This window comes from Anolis sagrei, chromosome 6, assembly GCF_037176765.1.
Source record: "Anolis sagrei isolate rAnoSag1 chromosome 6, rAnoSag1.mat, whole genome shotgun sequence".
Taxonomy (NCBI): Eukaryota; Metazoa; Chordata; class Lepidosauria; order Squamata; family Dactyloidae; genus Anolis; species Anolis sagrei.
The window spans coordinates 15,669,727-15,686,161 of record NC_090026.1 but is presented as its reverse complement, the minus strand read 5'-3'; the positions used below and the strand labels follow the sequence as shown (position 1 = coordinate 15,686,161).

Below are 16,435 nucleotides of genomic sequence, written 5' to 3'. Positions count from 1 at the left end.
TTTAGTGAGACCCATGACCACTCTGGCTGAGTTTTGTAAAGGCTCCTCTCCTGAACTCCAAGTCCCAGGATTTACCATAATCCTGGGACTTGGATTATGCATCAGATGGGATGCATAATCTTTTCGTACTCTTTCAGCCTTGGCTCAGGAGAAAACCACAGTACCATTTTTATTTGCCTTTTGTCCCCTTTCATTCCTCTGTTTTTCTCTGTCTCCACTGGTCAGGTGCAGTCACTTCATTGTAGCACAACTTTGAAAGGGCAGGCAGGACACATTTTTGGTCGATTTGGGACCAGCATGGCAGAAGCAGGCGACATCACTGGGGATGGATGGACGGACGTGGCAATTGGGGCACCCCTGGAAGATGAAAACGCTGGAGCTTTGTATATCTTTGCAGGGAAGCAGACGTCACTCAACCCCAAATACATCCAGGTGAGCTGAGCACCAATTTTATGCCTAGGAAAGGACATTCATAGAATGATAGAGTTGGAAGAGACCACGTGGGCCATCCACTCCAACCCCAGCAAATCTGGGATCAGATCCTGGGATATAGGGCCTGTCTGGAAGGGCCCATAGTCTATTTCTGATAACACCATCTTCAATTTTGTCTCCTCTCTTCCTTTTTCCTTTTTTCAGCGCATTGGAGGGCTACATTTTACTGGAGGACTCTTCTACTTTGGCCAAGCTGTCAGTGGAGGGACAGACCTTACAGGGGATGGGCTGAAGGACATAGCTGTGGGACAACAGGGACGGGTCCTGTTGCTCAGGTGAGGATTCCCATTTTCTCTTGGTTTCCCCTTTGTTCCCTCTGAACAAGAACTAACCATGCAATCCTTTTGTTTTTGACATCCTTGTCATTTTTCGTTCATGGGGCAGCTTTATGTCTAACACACATAGAATTCTTCTTCATGGAGTCTGTGGAATGCGCACATATGAGTTTCCTTTGCACATGTGCAACGGAAAGCCATATGTGTGGATTTCACAGAAAACCACTCAAAGAAATACAGTTACAGGTAAGCAACCTGTACATATCATCACTCTATGTAGCTGGACATAATTTGTATGTGGAGAATGGGATTTAATGGACTTCCAGCTTCCATGTAATACCATAGCCCTGGATATCTGAAGCCAACAACTTTGTGTAGTAGTTGAGGTCCAGGTGATCCAAACAGATTCACCTTTTGGTCTGAGGATCACTTACAAAGGTTGAACCTGTGTGGGATGAACATTTTTAATACCTGCTCTATCAAGCTTTAAGACATATTTACAAGTATGTCTGAGGCCCCTTCTACACTGCCATATAAGGACTAGATTATCTGCTTTGAACTGGATTATATGGCAGCATAGACACATATAATGAGTCTATGCTGACATATAATCCAGTTCAAAGCAGCCAATGTGGATTATCTGCTTTGATAATCTGAATTATAAAGCAGTGTAGAAAAGGCCCGAGAGACTCAATGATGTAGGAATTCTACTTGTCAAAACCTCAAACAAAGAGCGAGCCCTGCCCTGACTTTCTTCGTCCTTTGCCATCATTCCTTTTCTCTCTGACTTTTAAAAAACTGACCACAAATTCAGCAATTCTCCAGATATCGACTTGTATGCTTTCTTGGGAGGGCTGCCAATTTGTAAGCCCTGGCCACTGGATGTGGCTGCATTGCCCTTTCCTTTTTCCTTCTAGGTCCCGTCCTGTTCTGGATCTGAGGGTCTCTATTGAGTTCCAGCCTCCTTTGATCCCCACCTCCATCTTCAGGTGTCAGAGCCAAGAACTTGTGGAAAAGGTGGCCAGTGTGGCAAGAGTGTGCTTCACTGTTTCCAAAGCTACAAAGGATAAACTAGGTGAGTCTATGATCAGTTCTCAAGTATGGGCTTGTGCAGAAGAGGAAAATGATAGGACAATGGGTGGATATTGAAATGCTTTTAGAGAGCCATTCAAATCAACATGCATGATAATACAAGAGGTTTTTTTTTCATGTTAGGAGTGACTTGAGAAATTGCAAGTCGCTTCTGGTTTGAGAGAATTGGCCTTCTGCAAAGGACTTTGCCCAGGGGACACCCAGATGTTTTACCATCCTTTGAAAGCCTCCCCTCATGTTGCCACATGAGAAGCTGGAGCTGACAGACGGGAGCTCACCCTGATCCCTGGATTCCAAACACTGACCTTTTGGTCAGCAGTCCTGCTGGCACAAGGGCTTAACCCATTGCGCCACTGGGGGCTCCATACAAGAGGTTAAGGAGCACAAATACAAAGCAGAATATGCTTCCTGAAGTATGGAAAGGAGAGTGCCAAAGAGGAAGGACTTCTGTCCCTCTTACTTTTTTTCCATATGCTGTTGCAGACGGCTTTCTCAAGTATTCTGCACTGCTATTCATAATCTCTTCTCTCTCTCTTTCCCAATCCAGGTGTTATTTTTAGTGACCTTCAATACAGCCTGGCCCTGGATTCTGAGAAGACAAAGATTCTTGCCTCCTTCAGCTCTAAATCTCCTGTTTGGAATTCAGGTTTCAAGATTGGGCTTGAACAAAAATGCGAGGACCATGCCATCAATTTACCTGTGAGTTATCATTATGTCCTATTGAACTTCCCTTGTATATTTTGGGGAAGTTCTGAATTTCTATAAAGGCTAAATAATACCCCAAAGGAACCAGATCCCATATGATCTTGGAAGCTAAGCAGGGTCAGTTTAGATTTATACTTGGAGACTGCCTGTAGGCTACGTTTCAGAGAAAAAATATCTCACTACCTCTAAGGATGCTTGCCATAGATGCAGGCAAAACGTCAGGAAGAGAATGCCTCTAGAACATGGTCATATAGCCCGAAAAAACCTCCAACAACCCAGTGATTCTGGCCATGAAAGCCTTCAACAATACAGAGACAAAATAGTTGGAGTATTCTTTGACTTAGAGAACTTCCACACAGCCATATAACCTATAATATCAAGGCAGATAATCTGCAATATCTGGTTTGAACAGGATTATCTGAGCCCAGACTGCCATATAATTCAGTTCAATGTGGATTTTATACAGCTGTGTGGAAGGGGCCTATGGAAACACTATGAAATGTAGAGTTGCTGTCATGGAGGCTTGTTCTTTGGCGGATTTTAAGCAGAGGCTGGATGGCCATCTGTCAAGGGAGCTTTGATTGTGATTTTCCTGCTTCTTGGCAGGGGGTTGGACTGGATGGCTCATGAGGTCTCTTCCAACTCTTTGATTCCATGATGCTATGATTCTATAGTTCTAAGTTGACAGGTGACTTGGAGGTATATACACACAATGGGTTTGCAGATATTTATATTATTCATTACAATAATGATTCTTCCCTTTGGGCTCAGAAATAATGTGCAAAAGATATGTTCTCTGATGACATGCAGGCTCAAAAGAAACTCAGTACTAATATCCTTTTTAAAGTGCTTCCCTTCTTGTTTCATTTCTCAGAGCTGCATTGAAGATACCCTGACTCCCATCACCTTGAGGCTCAATTACAGCCTTGTGGGGAACCCCATTGTTCAAGCCCAGAGACTCCAGCCGATTCTGAGCCAAGAGTCCCAGCAGATCTATACTGCCCAGGTGAGTGCTCTCCCAGGTCCCACCAGAGCAGTAGGAGAACCAGTAGCAATACAACAGGATTCTTCCTTGAGAGGCTTCCCTTTTCTGGAGCCCTCACTCCTCTTCCTTATATAATTCTTCTTGGTTGATGGTAATATTTCTTCTAACATAGCTAGACAGGCATAAAGGAGGAGGTAGTGATTGTGAGGACAGAGCAAAAGAGAGGGGAAGGAGAAGAAAGGTTTTGTTGGGTCCAATATATGTCGTAGGTTGTCCATTGAGAAACAGTCCTCTCATAGAGACTTATTATATTATTGATTTGATTTGATTATGGTTTACTTGTACAGCAGGCTTTTGGTATCGGCTGAGTTTGGGTCCAGCACTTGCATATCCCTTACAGATACCAAAATCCGTGGATACTCAAGTCCCATTATACACAATGACATAGTAAAATGACACTCCTTATATCAAATGAGAGGATATTTTCAAGTCATGTATGGTTGAATACTAAATCAGTGTATTTTCTCCCAACATGGGACACAAGATAACTTACAGCAAGGTCAAAAGTAGACAAAGCTAAAACCTGATGATAAAATAATTAAAGCGTATGGTTTTGTTTTGTTTTTTTGTCGTGTCAGGAGCAACTTGAGAAACTGCAAGTTGCTTCTGGTGTGAGAGAATTGGCCGTCTGCAAGGACGTTGCCCAGGGGATGCCTGGATGATTTGATTTTTTTTATCATCCTCGTGGGAGGCTTCTCTCATGTCTCCGCATGAGGAGCTGGAGCTGATAGAGGAAGCTCATCCGCTTCTTCCCGGATTTGAACCTACGACCTGTCGGTCTTCAGTCCTGCCAGCACAGGGGTTTAACCCACTGTGCTCCTAAAAAAAAAAGCATATGAGGAAAACAGAAGAAAGGCCTGCCTCAGGGCAATATGATTGCTCCATTAGGGTTTAAAATTTACACAAATGATCAGCCACTGCCAGAAGGGACAGAGAATTCCCTCTACACTGATGATCGTGCCATCACCGCTCAAGCAGGGAGCTTTGAAATGGTTGAATAGAAGCTCTCTGAAGCTTTAGGTACTCTTACTGTCTATTATAGGGAAAACCAGCTGATTCTGAATCCATCTAAAATGCAGATGTGTGCTTTTTCGTCTTAAGAACAGACAAGTATCTCATCCTCTGCAGATTACATGGGAATGAATCCCACTGGAGCACTGCAGCACACCCAAATACCTGGGCGTCACTCTGGACCATGCTCTGACCTACAAGAAACATTGCTTGAATATCAAGCAAAAATTGGGCACCAGAAATAATATCATACAAAAGCTGACTGGCATAACCTGGGGATCACAACTGGATACAGCGAAGACATCTGACCTTTCGCTTTCTACTCTGTTGCTGAATATGCATGCCCAGTGTGGAATACATCTCAACACATTAAAACAGTGGAGGTGGCTCTTAATGAGACATGTCACATTATCACAGGATATCTGCGCCCCACACCTATGGAATAATAATACTGTTTAGCTGGTATTGCACCACCTGACATCCATCAAGAAGTAGCAGCCTCTAATGAAAGGTCCCACAGTGACATCTCCGGTCCATTCTCTGTTTGAATTATCAGACAGCAAACCAATGGCTTAAATCAAATAGCTTCCTAAGATCTACAAAGAAACTCGCAGGAATACCTCAGCAACCAAGAGTCCAAAAGTGACAGGCTGAAATCCAGCACCTCAATCAGTGGCTGAGACTGGATGAGAAACTCCTTCCTGGGCACACAGAAGATTAGGCAACCTGGAAGGTGCTGAACAGACTGTGCTCTGGCACCATGAGATGCAGAGCCAACCTTAAGAAATGGGGCTACAAAGTGGAGTCCACAACATGCGAGTGTGGAGAAGAGCAAACCACAGGTCACTTACTACAACGCAACCTGAGCCCTGCCACATGCACAGTGAAGGACCTTCTCACAGCGACAGCAGAGATACTCGAAGTGGCCAGTTTCTGCTCAAAGGATATTTAGTATAATGCTGAGTTTAACTTGTTTTGTTTTTTTTTAAAAAAAAATACATTATAACTGTATCCACAATTTGCTTCTGACATGATAAATAAATAAACTGCCATAGTCCAATACTATAGAATCCTGAAAGTTGTAGTTCAATGAGGCACTGGCACTTTTGGACATCAGATGCACTCCAAGTGGCCAGCTTCTGATCAAAGGAAATTTAGTACAATGCCAAGCTTTTAACTTTGTTTGTGGTTTTTGTATGCATTATAACTGTATTCTTAATTTGCTTCTGACACAATAAATAAATCAATAAAGCAAAGCACCACTAGTTGTTTTTTTAAAAAAGTTTAAATTGTTTAAGAACGTAACACTGAAGGTCTTTCCATACAACCAATTAACCCCTGGATGGGTTGGCGGGACTAATAGAAATCTCTCACCTGAGGATCTTGAGATTTAGGCATGTTCATATATTTCTCTTTCCAACTATGGACTTTGAATTTATTTGAATGTTATGCACATTTTCGCAGCTCCCCTTTGAGAAGAACTGTGGCAGTGATGGGAAATGTGTAGATGCTCTACAAACCTCATTTACTTTCTCAGGGTAGGAAACACATTATTTCTCTTCTTTTCCTTTCTTGTCTCTCCATTATTTATGTGAATTACAGCCTGTGTTGGACAGGGTTACACTCCCCCTGAAGACACAGGTTCGCAGTTTGGGAGTGATCCTGGACTCATTGCTGAGCCTGGAACCGCAGGTCTCGGCGGTGGCCAGGAGAGCTTTTGCACAATTAAAGCTTGTGCGCCAGCTGCACCCGTTTCTTGGGAAGTGACTTGGCCACAGTGGTCCATGCGCTTGTTACATCCCAAATAGACTACTGCAGCTCTCTCTATGTGGGGCTGCCTTTGAAAACTTCTCGGAAGCGCCAATTAGTCTAGCGGTCGGCAGCCAGGTTGTTAACTGGAGCTGCGTACAGGGAGCGTACCACTCTTCTGTTGCGCCAGCTCCACTGGCTGCCAATTAGCTTCCGGGCACAATTCAAAGTGCTGGTTTTAACCTTTAAAGTCCTGAAGGTTTCTGGCCCAGATTACCTGTCCGCACGTATCTCCTGCTATGAACCATCATGAAGCTTAAGATCATCAGAAGAGGCCCTGCTCTCGATCCCACCACTCTCGCAAACGTGGTTGGTGGGGACGAGAGACAGGGCCTTTTCGGCAATGGCCCCCCGTCTGTGGAACTCTCTCCCTAAGGATATCAGGTTGGCCACCTCCCTCCTATCCTTTAGGAGACAACTGAAGACCTGGCTCTGGGGCCAGGCGTTCGATTAGAGGCCAGCCGCAATAGGAAAAGGAAATTTGGATTTTGCGATATGGATTTTCCCAGCTCGGCTTGGTTTTAATGGCATGTTAATCTATTATTTTATTGTTAAATTTTACGGATGATGTTGAATAATGTTTTAAAATGATTTTATTGTGAATTGTAATTTTTATGGTATTTATGCTGTTGGCATCCTCTGGTGCTCATGTGAGGCCGCGCTGAGTCCCCTTGTGGGAAGAAGGGCGGGATATAAATATATGGAATAAATAAATAAATAAATTAGGCTTTCAAAGAGTCCCAGTGAGGGGTAATTTTTAACCATTTTAAAATTCATTGTGCTGGCATATCTCCCATTTTGAATTATTTTTTGACATTGTCATTTCATTGAACTTTCCTTACCATTCTAGACTGATTTTAAAGGAAAACCTCCATTTTATGCCCCAGCTTTTCTTTCATTTTGATAAGTGCCACTACCAGTGAATTGAGGTTGCTGCATGGTCAGCTTGTCTTTTGCAAACTGACCAGCAAATTTTAGTTCTGTTTCAACATATATTGCACTGAAATAAGGTCTGCTTTGAAACCATAAGACTTGTAAAATGTGAAGTTAATGCAGAATACTTTTGAGAATCTCAGGCCACAGAAATTATTTTAGTCTTTGCAGTTCATTTTTCATGCTTGGCATTAAAATAAGTGGTGGATATGTATGAAGAGTTCACAGTTTGAGAAAGAAGCCCCATAACCTCTATTTTTTATTCCCATCCAGCCTGAATACTGTAATTGTAGGCCTGACTCTTGAGCTCAATGTAACAGCGTCTATCCAGAACCGTGGAGAGGATTCCTACAGCACCACTCTCAGCTTCTCCTACCCAGCAGGACTGTCATACCGCAAGGTTACTTTGCTGCAGGTTGGTAGAACTGAGAAGTTTCAGCCAGGGGAATCTAAGAATCATAGACCCTAAGTGCTATCAATTCCCAACCCAAATTCCAAGCACTCCCAACAGATGGCCAACTAGCCTCTGTTTAAAAACCTCCAGAGAATGAGACTCCATCACACTCCAAGGAAGCGTATTCCATTGTTGAACAGTTCTAACCATTAGGAAGTTCTCCCTAATGTTTAGGTAGAACCTTTTTTTCCTGTAACTTGAATCCATTGCTCCTAGTTTCTGGAACAGCATAAAACAAGCTTTGAGTCCCCACTGGGGTTGAGAAAGGTGGGATATAAGTATGGTAAATAAAGAAATAATACATTGCCCTTCTTTGGACGTGTTCCAGCTTGTCAATATGTAGGGATGAAGTGGGTAGGGTGTGTAAGCATCATGTTGTCTTCTGAAATCTTCCCATAACATTTGGATGCATCATTCTTATCAGTCCAGCCAAAATGTTGTCAGCGTGAAGTGCCACTCGGCTCCTGTCTCTGAAGAACGTGCCAACAGGACTGCCACCTGCAACGTCAACCACCCAATTTTCTGGAGCGGAGCAGAGGTAGGGGCTTCCTTCTATACTTACTGTTTCTGGGAGTGTGTCCAAAATACCATTAAATAATTTCTAGAAACCTATTATTACTATTTTGTATCAAAAGCATTGCATAAATTAGTATAAAAAACAATAAAAATAAAAGGAGTGCAGGTGGCTAAATATCTTTTGACCAAAAACAGGCAACGGCAATGGCATTGTCTGTAGACTCCAACAACTCTTCCTCTGTACATGAGGCAGGGCATAGTGGACAAGCATACAGATGCTAAGTTGTCTGTTCTGCTCCACAGTCGCACAAGGTGTGGGATTCTTTTAGGTCCATTTTGCCAGGTGGTCTTTTGTTCTGCCCACTCCACTTCTGAGTCTGTTCAGGGACTTCCAAGTTGCCCATTCTTGGTTTAACCCTGGAGACTCTGTCTCTTTTGGGGGGCAATCCTGTTGAGGTTCCTGGTTTAGCTGCCCAGAGGGATACCCTTGCTGTTGCTGGAGGGACGCCAAGAGGAGTGGTAGTTCTCATAAAGCTTTTCCTTGATTTGAGTCTCATTCTAGAAGCCTGGATCAAAGCAACAATTCCCTGATAATTTTACTAACTTAAGTGGGAAACGGGTATTCTTCATTCCTTGTGGTGTGAAAGGGCTACTTAATATGCTCTTGTGATTAACATTCATTGTTTTTCTTTTAAGGGAATTGACAAAATCATCTAAATTAATTGTAAATACCAATTTAAATAGGGTAGAATAGACATGGCATAGGTCAACTATCCCATATCTGAAATACATGGGACATGAAATGTTTTAGAGTACAGATTTTTTTTTTCAGATTTTGAAATACCTATATTTGCATATACATATATAATGACTAATCTTGGAGGTGGGACTCAAGTCTAAACACAGAATCAATTGATGTTTCCTACACATCTTATATACATACTTTGAAGATAGTTTTATATACAATGGGTTATTGTAAGTTTTTCGGGTTGTATGGCCATGTTCTAGAAGCATTCTCTCCTGATGTTTTGCCTGCATCTGTGGCAGGCATCGTCAGATGTTGTGAGGTTTGTTTGAAACTTGAAAATTGGGTTTATATATCTGTGGAAGGTCCAGGGTGGGAGAAAGAACTCTTGTCTGTTGGAGCTATGTGTGAATGTTTCAAAGTCTTCAACAATACATTTATACACAATGTTTTAAATAGGTTTGTGCATGAAACAAAGAATGTACGTTGCACCCTCAGAAAGCAATACTATCACTTTTTCAACCACCTGTGTGAACCATTTTGGATTTCAGAATTCTTGATAAGGGATGCTCAATTTGTAAAATTCTTTATTGTTTTCATTGTGGGTGCACAATAATTTATTCTCCACACAAGGAAGTACTAATCCAAGCCATGCTTCATGTGCTTTTGTGTTTCAGGCTATATTTGTTGCCACATTTGATGTCTCACCAGGTGCTGACTTGGGAAACACTCTACGGATCATAGCTAAAGCCAACAGGTAACTGATACACTGATGGGCCTTTTGAATTAATATATGCTAACATGGTTCAGTTTTGTAGTGGCATGATGGCAGTGGGTAAACTGTAATAAACTCTTTTTTATATGGGTCTGGGATGCCATTCTTTTTTTGTGGAGGCTGGTGTTGATGCAGCAAAAACTTGGCTATTGCCCTTATCAGTGAAGGGGTCTGTTTTTTAAAAAAGGTAATCTACTTATTCTCTATCGTTTGTCTAGTGAAAATGGAGGAAACATCACCAATCGTATGATTCACCAAGAAGACTTACCTGTCAAATATGCAGTATACATTGTGGTCACCACGTGAGATATTTTCTCCTTCTTTCTTTCCTTCCTTCCTTCCTTCCTTCCTTCCTTCCTTCCTTCCTTCCTTCCTTCCTTCCTTCCTTTTATGGGCAGCTTGGGCACATGTGTTTTCAAGTTGCCAAACAGCTCATGAATCCCATAGGGTCTTCTTGGGCAAAGAATGCTCAGAGGTGCTTTTGCCAGTTCCTTCCTCTGCAATATAGCCTACAATTCTTGGTAGTCATTGATGGCCACTCATCCAAGTGGAGCCCCCGGTGGCACAATGTATTAAACCATTGTGCCAGCAGGACTGAAGATTGGCAGGTCAGAGATTCAAATATGGGGAGAGCATGGATGAGCTTCCTCTGTCAGCTCAAGCTCCCCATGTGAGGACATGAGAGAAGCCTCCCACAAGGATGGTAAAATATCAAAACATCCAGGTGTCCCCTGGACAACATCCTTGTAGACGGCCAATTCTTTCATGCCAGAAGCAACTTGCAGTTTCTCAAGTCGCTCCTGACATACATATCCACAAAAAAAGCCTCATCCAATTACTAACCAGGGCAAACCTTGTTTAGTGTCCAAGACTAGATTGGAGCGGGTGCTTTTAGGATATTTTAGGCCACCTGCCGGAACAGGTTCCAGCACTCTTTGACAGTTTCCAGCACTCTTACAGTGTAAATCAAAAGGATAAACAAGAAATGGGAGGAAAGGAATAAATTTAGGAGATGTTGACCTCTTCTCAGAGGCCAGATTAATGTTAGCTTGAATATGGAAAGAGAGGCAAAAAGAATGACCGTGGTTAGAGCATTGGACTACAACTCTGGAGAACGCTTGGATAGGAAAACCCACTGGGCAAGTCAGGAAACCTCATGTCATCATAAATGGAAATGACCTGAAAACACACAAAACATAACAACACAGCTGTTTTAAGGTAAAATCAAAACTTGTAGACTGTCCTCTAAAAGAGCCTCTCTTATGTGACATTCAAAAAGCAATGCCTCTGAAATGTCTGCTTCTCTGTTTCAAAGCATTACTCCATTTCATTACTGACATTCATTATTCTTTTTCATATCCCCAGCACTGAGGAATCAACTAAGTATGTCAATTTTACGACTGGTCAGGAAGGCACAAGAAAGAGTGTGGAGCATCGCTATGAGGTGAAGGGCAAAGTGTGGTTTAGTGACTTGTGGCAGGGAGAAATCAGTAGACAAAGGATGGTCAAGAATGAGACTCCACTCTGGTTTGCTGTACAACGAAGTGAAATCCACCATTCTAAAATTGTAATATTTGCTGATTCTGGATTGCTTTGCTTATTGTTATAGTTAGAAATAGTTACTGCTTATATTATTATTATTATTATTATTATTATTATTATTTCAATTAAAAATAAATTAAAAAGGGACTGAGATCTGGGGCCTTTGTATAGTCTTTCTGTTTTGTAAGAATCCATTTCTTTTTCAGGTGAGAAACCTCCGAGAACGAAGCATCCCTGTCTCAATGACATTTCAGATCCCGGTAAAATGGAAAGGCATCCAAGTCTGGGATGTGTCTCAAGTCACCCCCTCTGAGGTATAGTTATCTGCTTATTCTTTCCGCTATACTCTATATGTGAACTTGTGGGTATGCTGGTTTGTGGGCTCATTGTGGTGTGGCTTGACTCTTCATCAGTCGAGAGAGAGACAGCCAGAGACATTTTAAAGCAAAAAAACCAGTGGAATTTTATTAAGACACAACTAAATAATATATTAACTTTTGAACTACTCAGTCAATCGAAGCCCTCTAAAGCCACATTCAAACCCTAACTGGCCTCTCACAGAGACAAGCCCTTCTTCATCACAGCATTCCCGGATGTTGTAGTTCAGCCTATGATTGTGCCTACACCTGATCTCTCTGGGGATTCTGGGCCTGTTAGCCATTCTGATGTCACTGGGGATTCTGGGTCTGCAAGTCAGCAGGAGAGCCAGCAAGAGATTTTAAGCCCTGAAAATGAGCAATCTGTGTCTGAAGGCCAAATTCCTGAAAGGCAGTTTGCTAGGGAAGCAAGGTCAGGAACAGATCTGAGCTCAGAGGATGAATATGAAAGTCCAGGTGGACAGACTAATGAGCAATTAGATAGGAGATTTGTGTTCCATCAATCTAGAGCTTTTCAGGAGAGTTTATTAAGGTCAAGACATCTATTAGCTAAGAAGTGTTTATCAGTTTCCCAGGGGAGAAAGCATGATTTTCTGTCTATATTAGCTAGCCCAATAGATGGGTCCATCAGTCCAGGCAACATTGGTGTTTGAGTATAGATCTATTATCAAGTCAAGGGATTTCTAGTTCCAAGTTCCATGTATCCTTTTGTTCATGTCTCATGATTCCAAGTTTTGAGGACTGTTCCTGAATCTCATGTTTTGGATTTATTCTGCTTTTGTATTCCTGGTTTTTGCTGCTACTCCTATACTTTGATTTCTGTGGATTATTTCTGATATTTGGACTTTGGTTTGTTAAACTATTTTGCTGAATTGCGCTATATATATATATATATATATATGAATGAAATGTTTGTTTGTTTGTTTGTTTGTGGGATTAACATAATGATTACAAAAGCAGGACTCAGACTCAAAGCATTATATCTCGTAAACCTAGACTGGACAAACTGCTCCTTCAATTAATATATCTATATAAATAAAAATGTAATGTTAGTTTGTGGGATTAACTAACTCAAAAACCACTGGATGAATTGACACCAAATTTGGACACAATACACATATCAGGCCAATGAATGACCATCACTCATGAAACATTGAAAAACAAAACAGAAGAGACTTAAAAAGCCAAAAATAAAAAATACATTATAATGCATGCACAAAACACACACACACTCTCTCTCTCTCAGTCTCTCTCAGTCTCTCTCTCTCTCTCTCTCTCTCTCTCTCTCTATATATATATATGCAAACACACACATACACATATATACACACACAAAACACAATATATACAGACTGGGCCACAGCAACGCATGGCAGGGGGTGGCAGGGGATGGCTGTGTATAGATCTATTTCTTCAATAAACTGCTTTGCTATTTTATTTGGACTGGAGTCTGTGTTAAGTACAGAAGTGGTTCCCAGCCTTGGAGTGCAATACCTGAGCTGTGATTGCCTGCCTTCAGTCAGACTTACCTAGTTTTTCATCCACATACTCCATTCATTCCACAGCCTCAGATCACCAACTGTACATTGGAGGATGAAACTGCAGGCTCCCAGGATTTTCCATCCAGGGAGGATCACCCTGTTCTGGTGAGTTGGCACAACATAGGGCTGTTTCTTCCCTCAAAGTCCAGCTGTGGATTGCTTAGATCTTACTGAGCTGACAGCACCAATAGCAACAGCTGTAGAACAAACATAGTTGTTCCATACATGGTCATGTCTATTACTTTTCCTGTTTGTAAGAAAGAGTAAAGAGCATTAGGACTGGGTTGTTGTAGGTTTTTTTGGGCTGTATGGAAATGGTCTAGAGGCATTCTCTCCTGACATTTCGCCTGCACTTTGGCAAGCATCCTCAGAGGTAGTGAGGTCAAGCATTAGGACTGCTTGTTTCAAGCACTATGAAAAAAACTATGGGCTTACTAGATTCATGTAAGGAAAAGTTGGGAATAATTTAAGGTGAGTCAGTGAAGTGTTGTGGCTTAAGTGTTGGATTATGACTGGGGACCAGGGTTCTAATCCGCACTCAACCATGAAAAGCTGGGTGACCATGGACAAATCACATTCTTTTTCTGAACGAATCTTGTCAGGACTGCCTAGTAATACTTTTGCTTTAGGGTCACTGTAAATTGGAAATGATTTGAAAGGACACAACAACAAAATAGAGAAGGTAGATGATGGTGGTGGAGCATCTTTTCCACTAATCTACCATACATGTATGCCTCAATATTTAGAAGGCAATGTTCCTAAGCAGGCATACATAAAGTCAAGCTGTTTTGTGGATTTTCTCTTTGGCTTGATATCAAGGTATCTTTCCTTCCCTCTCAGGACTGCTCTGTTGCTTCCTGCAAGATAATCCGATGTGATATTCAGATGCTGGGGTTCCGGAAAATGCCTCTGGAGTTCAGGATCAAGGGGGACATCCATTTTCAGTGGGCATCTCAGGTATAGAAGTGCACCTTGACCAGGGATAGGGAGGAAGGTTTTTTTTGTTTTTGTTTTTTGTTTCCCTGTGCTAATATTAACACAACGCCCTATTCATCCTCATTGCCAAGAGTTTCCTGGTGCCTGTCAAAGAATTCATCTTTTTAATCAACCATATAGAATCTTATTTGGGGGAATATCTTGGGAACATAGAGTTCCTAAATATGAACAACTTCTCTCTTCCAGATCCAGCAAAAGAAAGTGACTTTGGTGAGCTCGGCAAAGATCTCTTATGATGACAAAAAGTTCTCACAAAAAGAAGGCTTTATCCAGACCAAGGTAAGTGAGACAGAGGAGGAGCACAAGTCCATAGTCATTACTAATTTGACAGGGTCAGTCCCTGTTAGTCCTCTTTCCTTCTACTATTTCCAGGTTTCTCTTTCCTCCTCTCATTTCCCTGCATTGTTCTCTTTTTAGTTCAATTGCTGCAAACTGAATTCACAATACAAAAGTAGTTTGGGCTCCATTCATTCATTGGGAGGGAGAGGAAAGTAGGGGGCAGGGTCTTGCATTTCTCAGTTGGCCCAGGCTAAATCAAACTTCTTGAGACTCTTCTAGTTTTTGTGTTCTTCCTGATTAATACATTTGGCCATCTTGACCACACTCTGATCTTGCTTGAGCATGTGTGCTCCAGTTTTCATCTGTGAAATGTAGGAAAGTGTGCACATCTCCCCATGATTCTCACAGAAAAAGTAAAGGTTTCCCCCTTCATTAAGTCTGTTGTTGTTCATTCGTTCAGTCGTCTCCGACTCTTCGTGACCTCATGGACCAGCCCACGCCAGAGCTCCCTGTCGGCCGTTACCACCCCCAGCTCCCTCAAGGTCAGTCCAGTCACTTCAAGGATGCCATCCATCCATCTTGCCCTTGGTCGGCCCCTCTTCCTTTTGCCTTCCACTTTCCCCAGCATAATTGTCTTCTCTAGGCTTTGCTGTCTCCTCATGATGTGACCAAAGTACTTCAACTTTGTCTCTAGTATTTTTCCCTCCAGTGAGCAGTCGGGCTTTATTTCCTGGAGGATGGACTGGTTGGATCTTCTCACAGTCCAAGGCACTCTCAGAACTTTCCTCCAACACCACAGCTCAAAAGCATCGATCTTCCTTCGCTCAGCCTTCCCTAAGGTCCAGCTCTCACATCCGTAGGTTACTACAGGGAATACCATGGCTTTGACTAGGCGGATCTTTGTTGCCAGTCTGATATCTCTACTCTTTACTATTTTATCGAGATTGGACATTGCTCTCCTCCCAAGAAGTAAGCGTCTTCTGATTTCCTGGCCACAGTCTGCGTCTGCAGTAATCTTTGCACCTAGAAATACAAAGTCTGTCACGGCCTCCACGGTTTCTCCCTCTATTTTCCAGTTGTCAATCATTCTTGTTGCCATAATCTTGGTTTTTTTGACGTTTAGCTGTAACCCGGCTTTTGCGCTTTCTTCTTTCACCTTGATTAAAAGGCTCCTCAGCTCCTCCTCGCTTTCGGCCATCAGAGTGGTGTCATCTGCATATCTGAGGTTGTTAATATTTCTTCCAGCAATTTTCACCCCAGCTTTGCATTCATCCAGCCCCGCACATCGCATGATGTGTTCTGCATACAAGTTAAAAAGGTTGGGTGAGAGGATGCAGCCTTGCCGTACGCCTTTCCCAATCTTGAACCAGTCTGTTGTTCCGTGGTCAGTTCTGACTGTTGCGACTTGGTCCTTGTACAGATTCCTCAGGAGAGAGACAAGGTGGTTTGGGATGCCCATCCCACTAAGAACTTGCCACAATTTATTATGATCCACACAGTCAAAGGCTTTAGAATAGTCAATGAAGCAGAAGTAGATGTTTTTCTGAAACTCCCTGCCTTTCTCCATTATCCAGCGGATATTGGCAATCTGGTCTCTCGTTCCTCTGCCTTTTCTAAACCCAGCTTGAACATCTGGCAACTCTTGCTCCATGTATTGCTGGAGTCTTCCTTGCAGGATCTTGAGCATTACCTTACTGGCATGAGAAATAAGGGCCACTGTACGGAAGTTTGAGCAGTCTTTCGCATTTCCCTTTTTTGGTATGGGGATATAAGTTGATTTTTTCCAGTCTGATGGCCATTCTTGTGTTTTCCATATTTGCTGGCAAATGGCATGCATCACCTTGACAG

General features: G+C 42.3%; 1 protein-coding gene across 1 annotated transcript in view; it reads left to right on the top strand.

Annotated features, from left to right (window-relative positions):
* The window catches only part of LOC132779271 (integrin alpha-X-like), a 48,773-nt gene that overhangs the window by 25,977 nt on the left and 6,361 nt on the right, over positions 1-16,435 (top strand). The window contains exons 14-28 of the mRNA XM_067469818.1: positions 226-432; positions 637-767; positions 1,685-1,842; positions 2,407-2,558; positions 3,439-3,570; positions 6,085-6,158; positions 7,636-7,777; positions 8,241-8,354; positions 9,755-9,834; positions 10,071-10,154; positions 11,218-11,296; positions 11,601-11,708; positions 13,337-13,417; positions 14,153-14,269; positions 14,495-14,587. Coding sequence (XP_067325919.1) covers positions 226-432; positions 637-767; positions 1,685-1,842; positions 2,407-2,558; positions 3,439-3,570; positions 6,085-6,158; positions 7,636-7,777; positions 8,241-8,354; positions 9,755-9,834; positions 10,071-10,154; positions 11,218-11,296; positions 11,601-11,708; positions 13,337-13,417; positions 14,153-14,269; positions 14,495-14,587 — 1,752 coding nt within the window. The remainder of the gene's footprint in view (positions 1-225; positions 433-636; positions 768-1,684; positions 1,843-2,406; positions 2,559-3,438; positions 3,571-6,084; positions 6,159-7,635; positions 7,778-8,240; positions 8,355-9,754; positions 9,835-10,070; positions 10,155-11,217; positions 11,297-11,600; positions 11,709-13,336; positions 13,418-14,152; positions 14,270-14,494; positions 14,588-16,435) is intronic.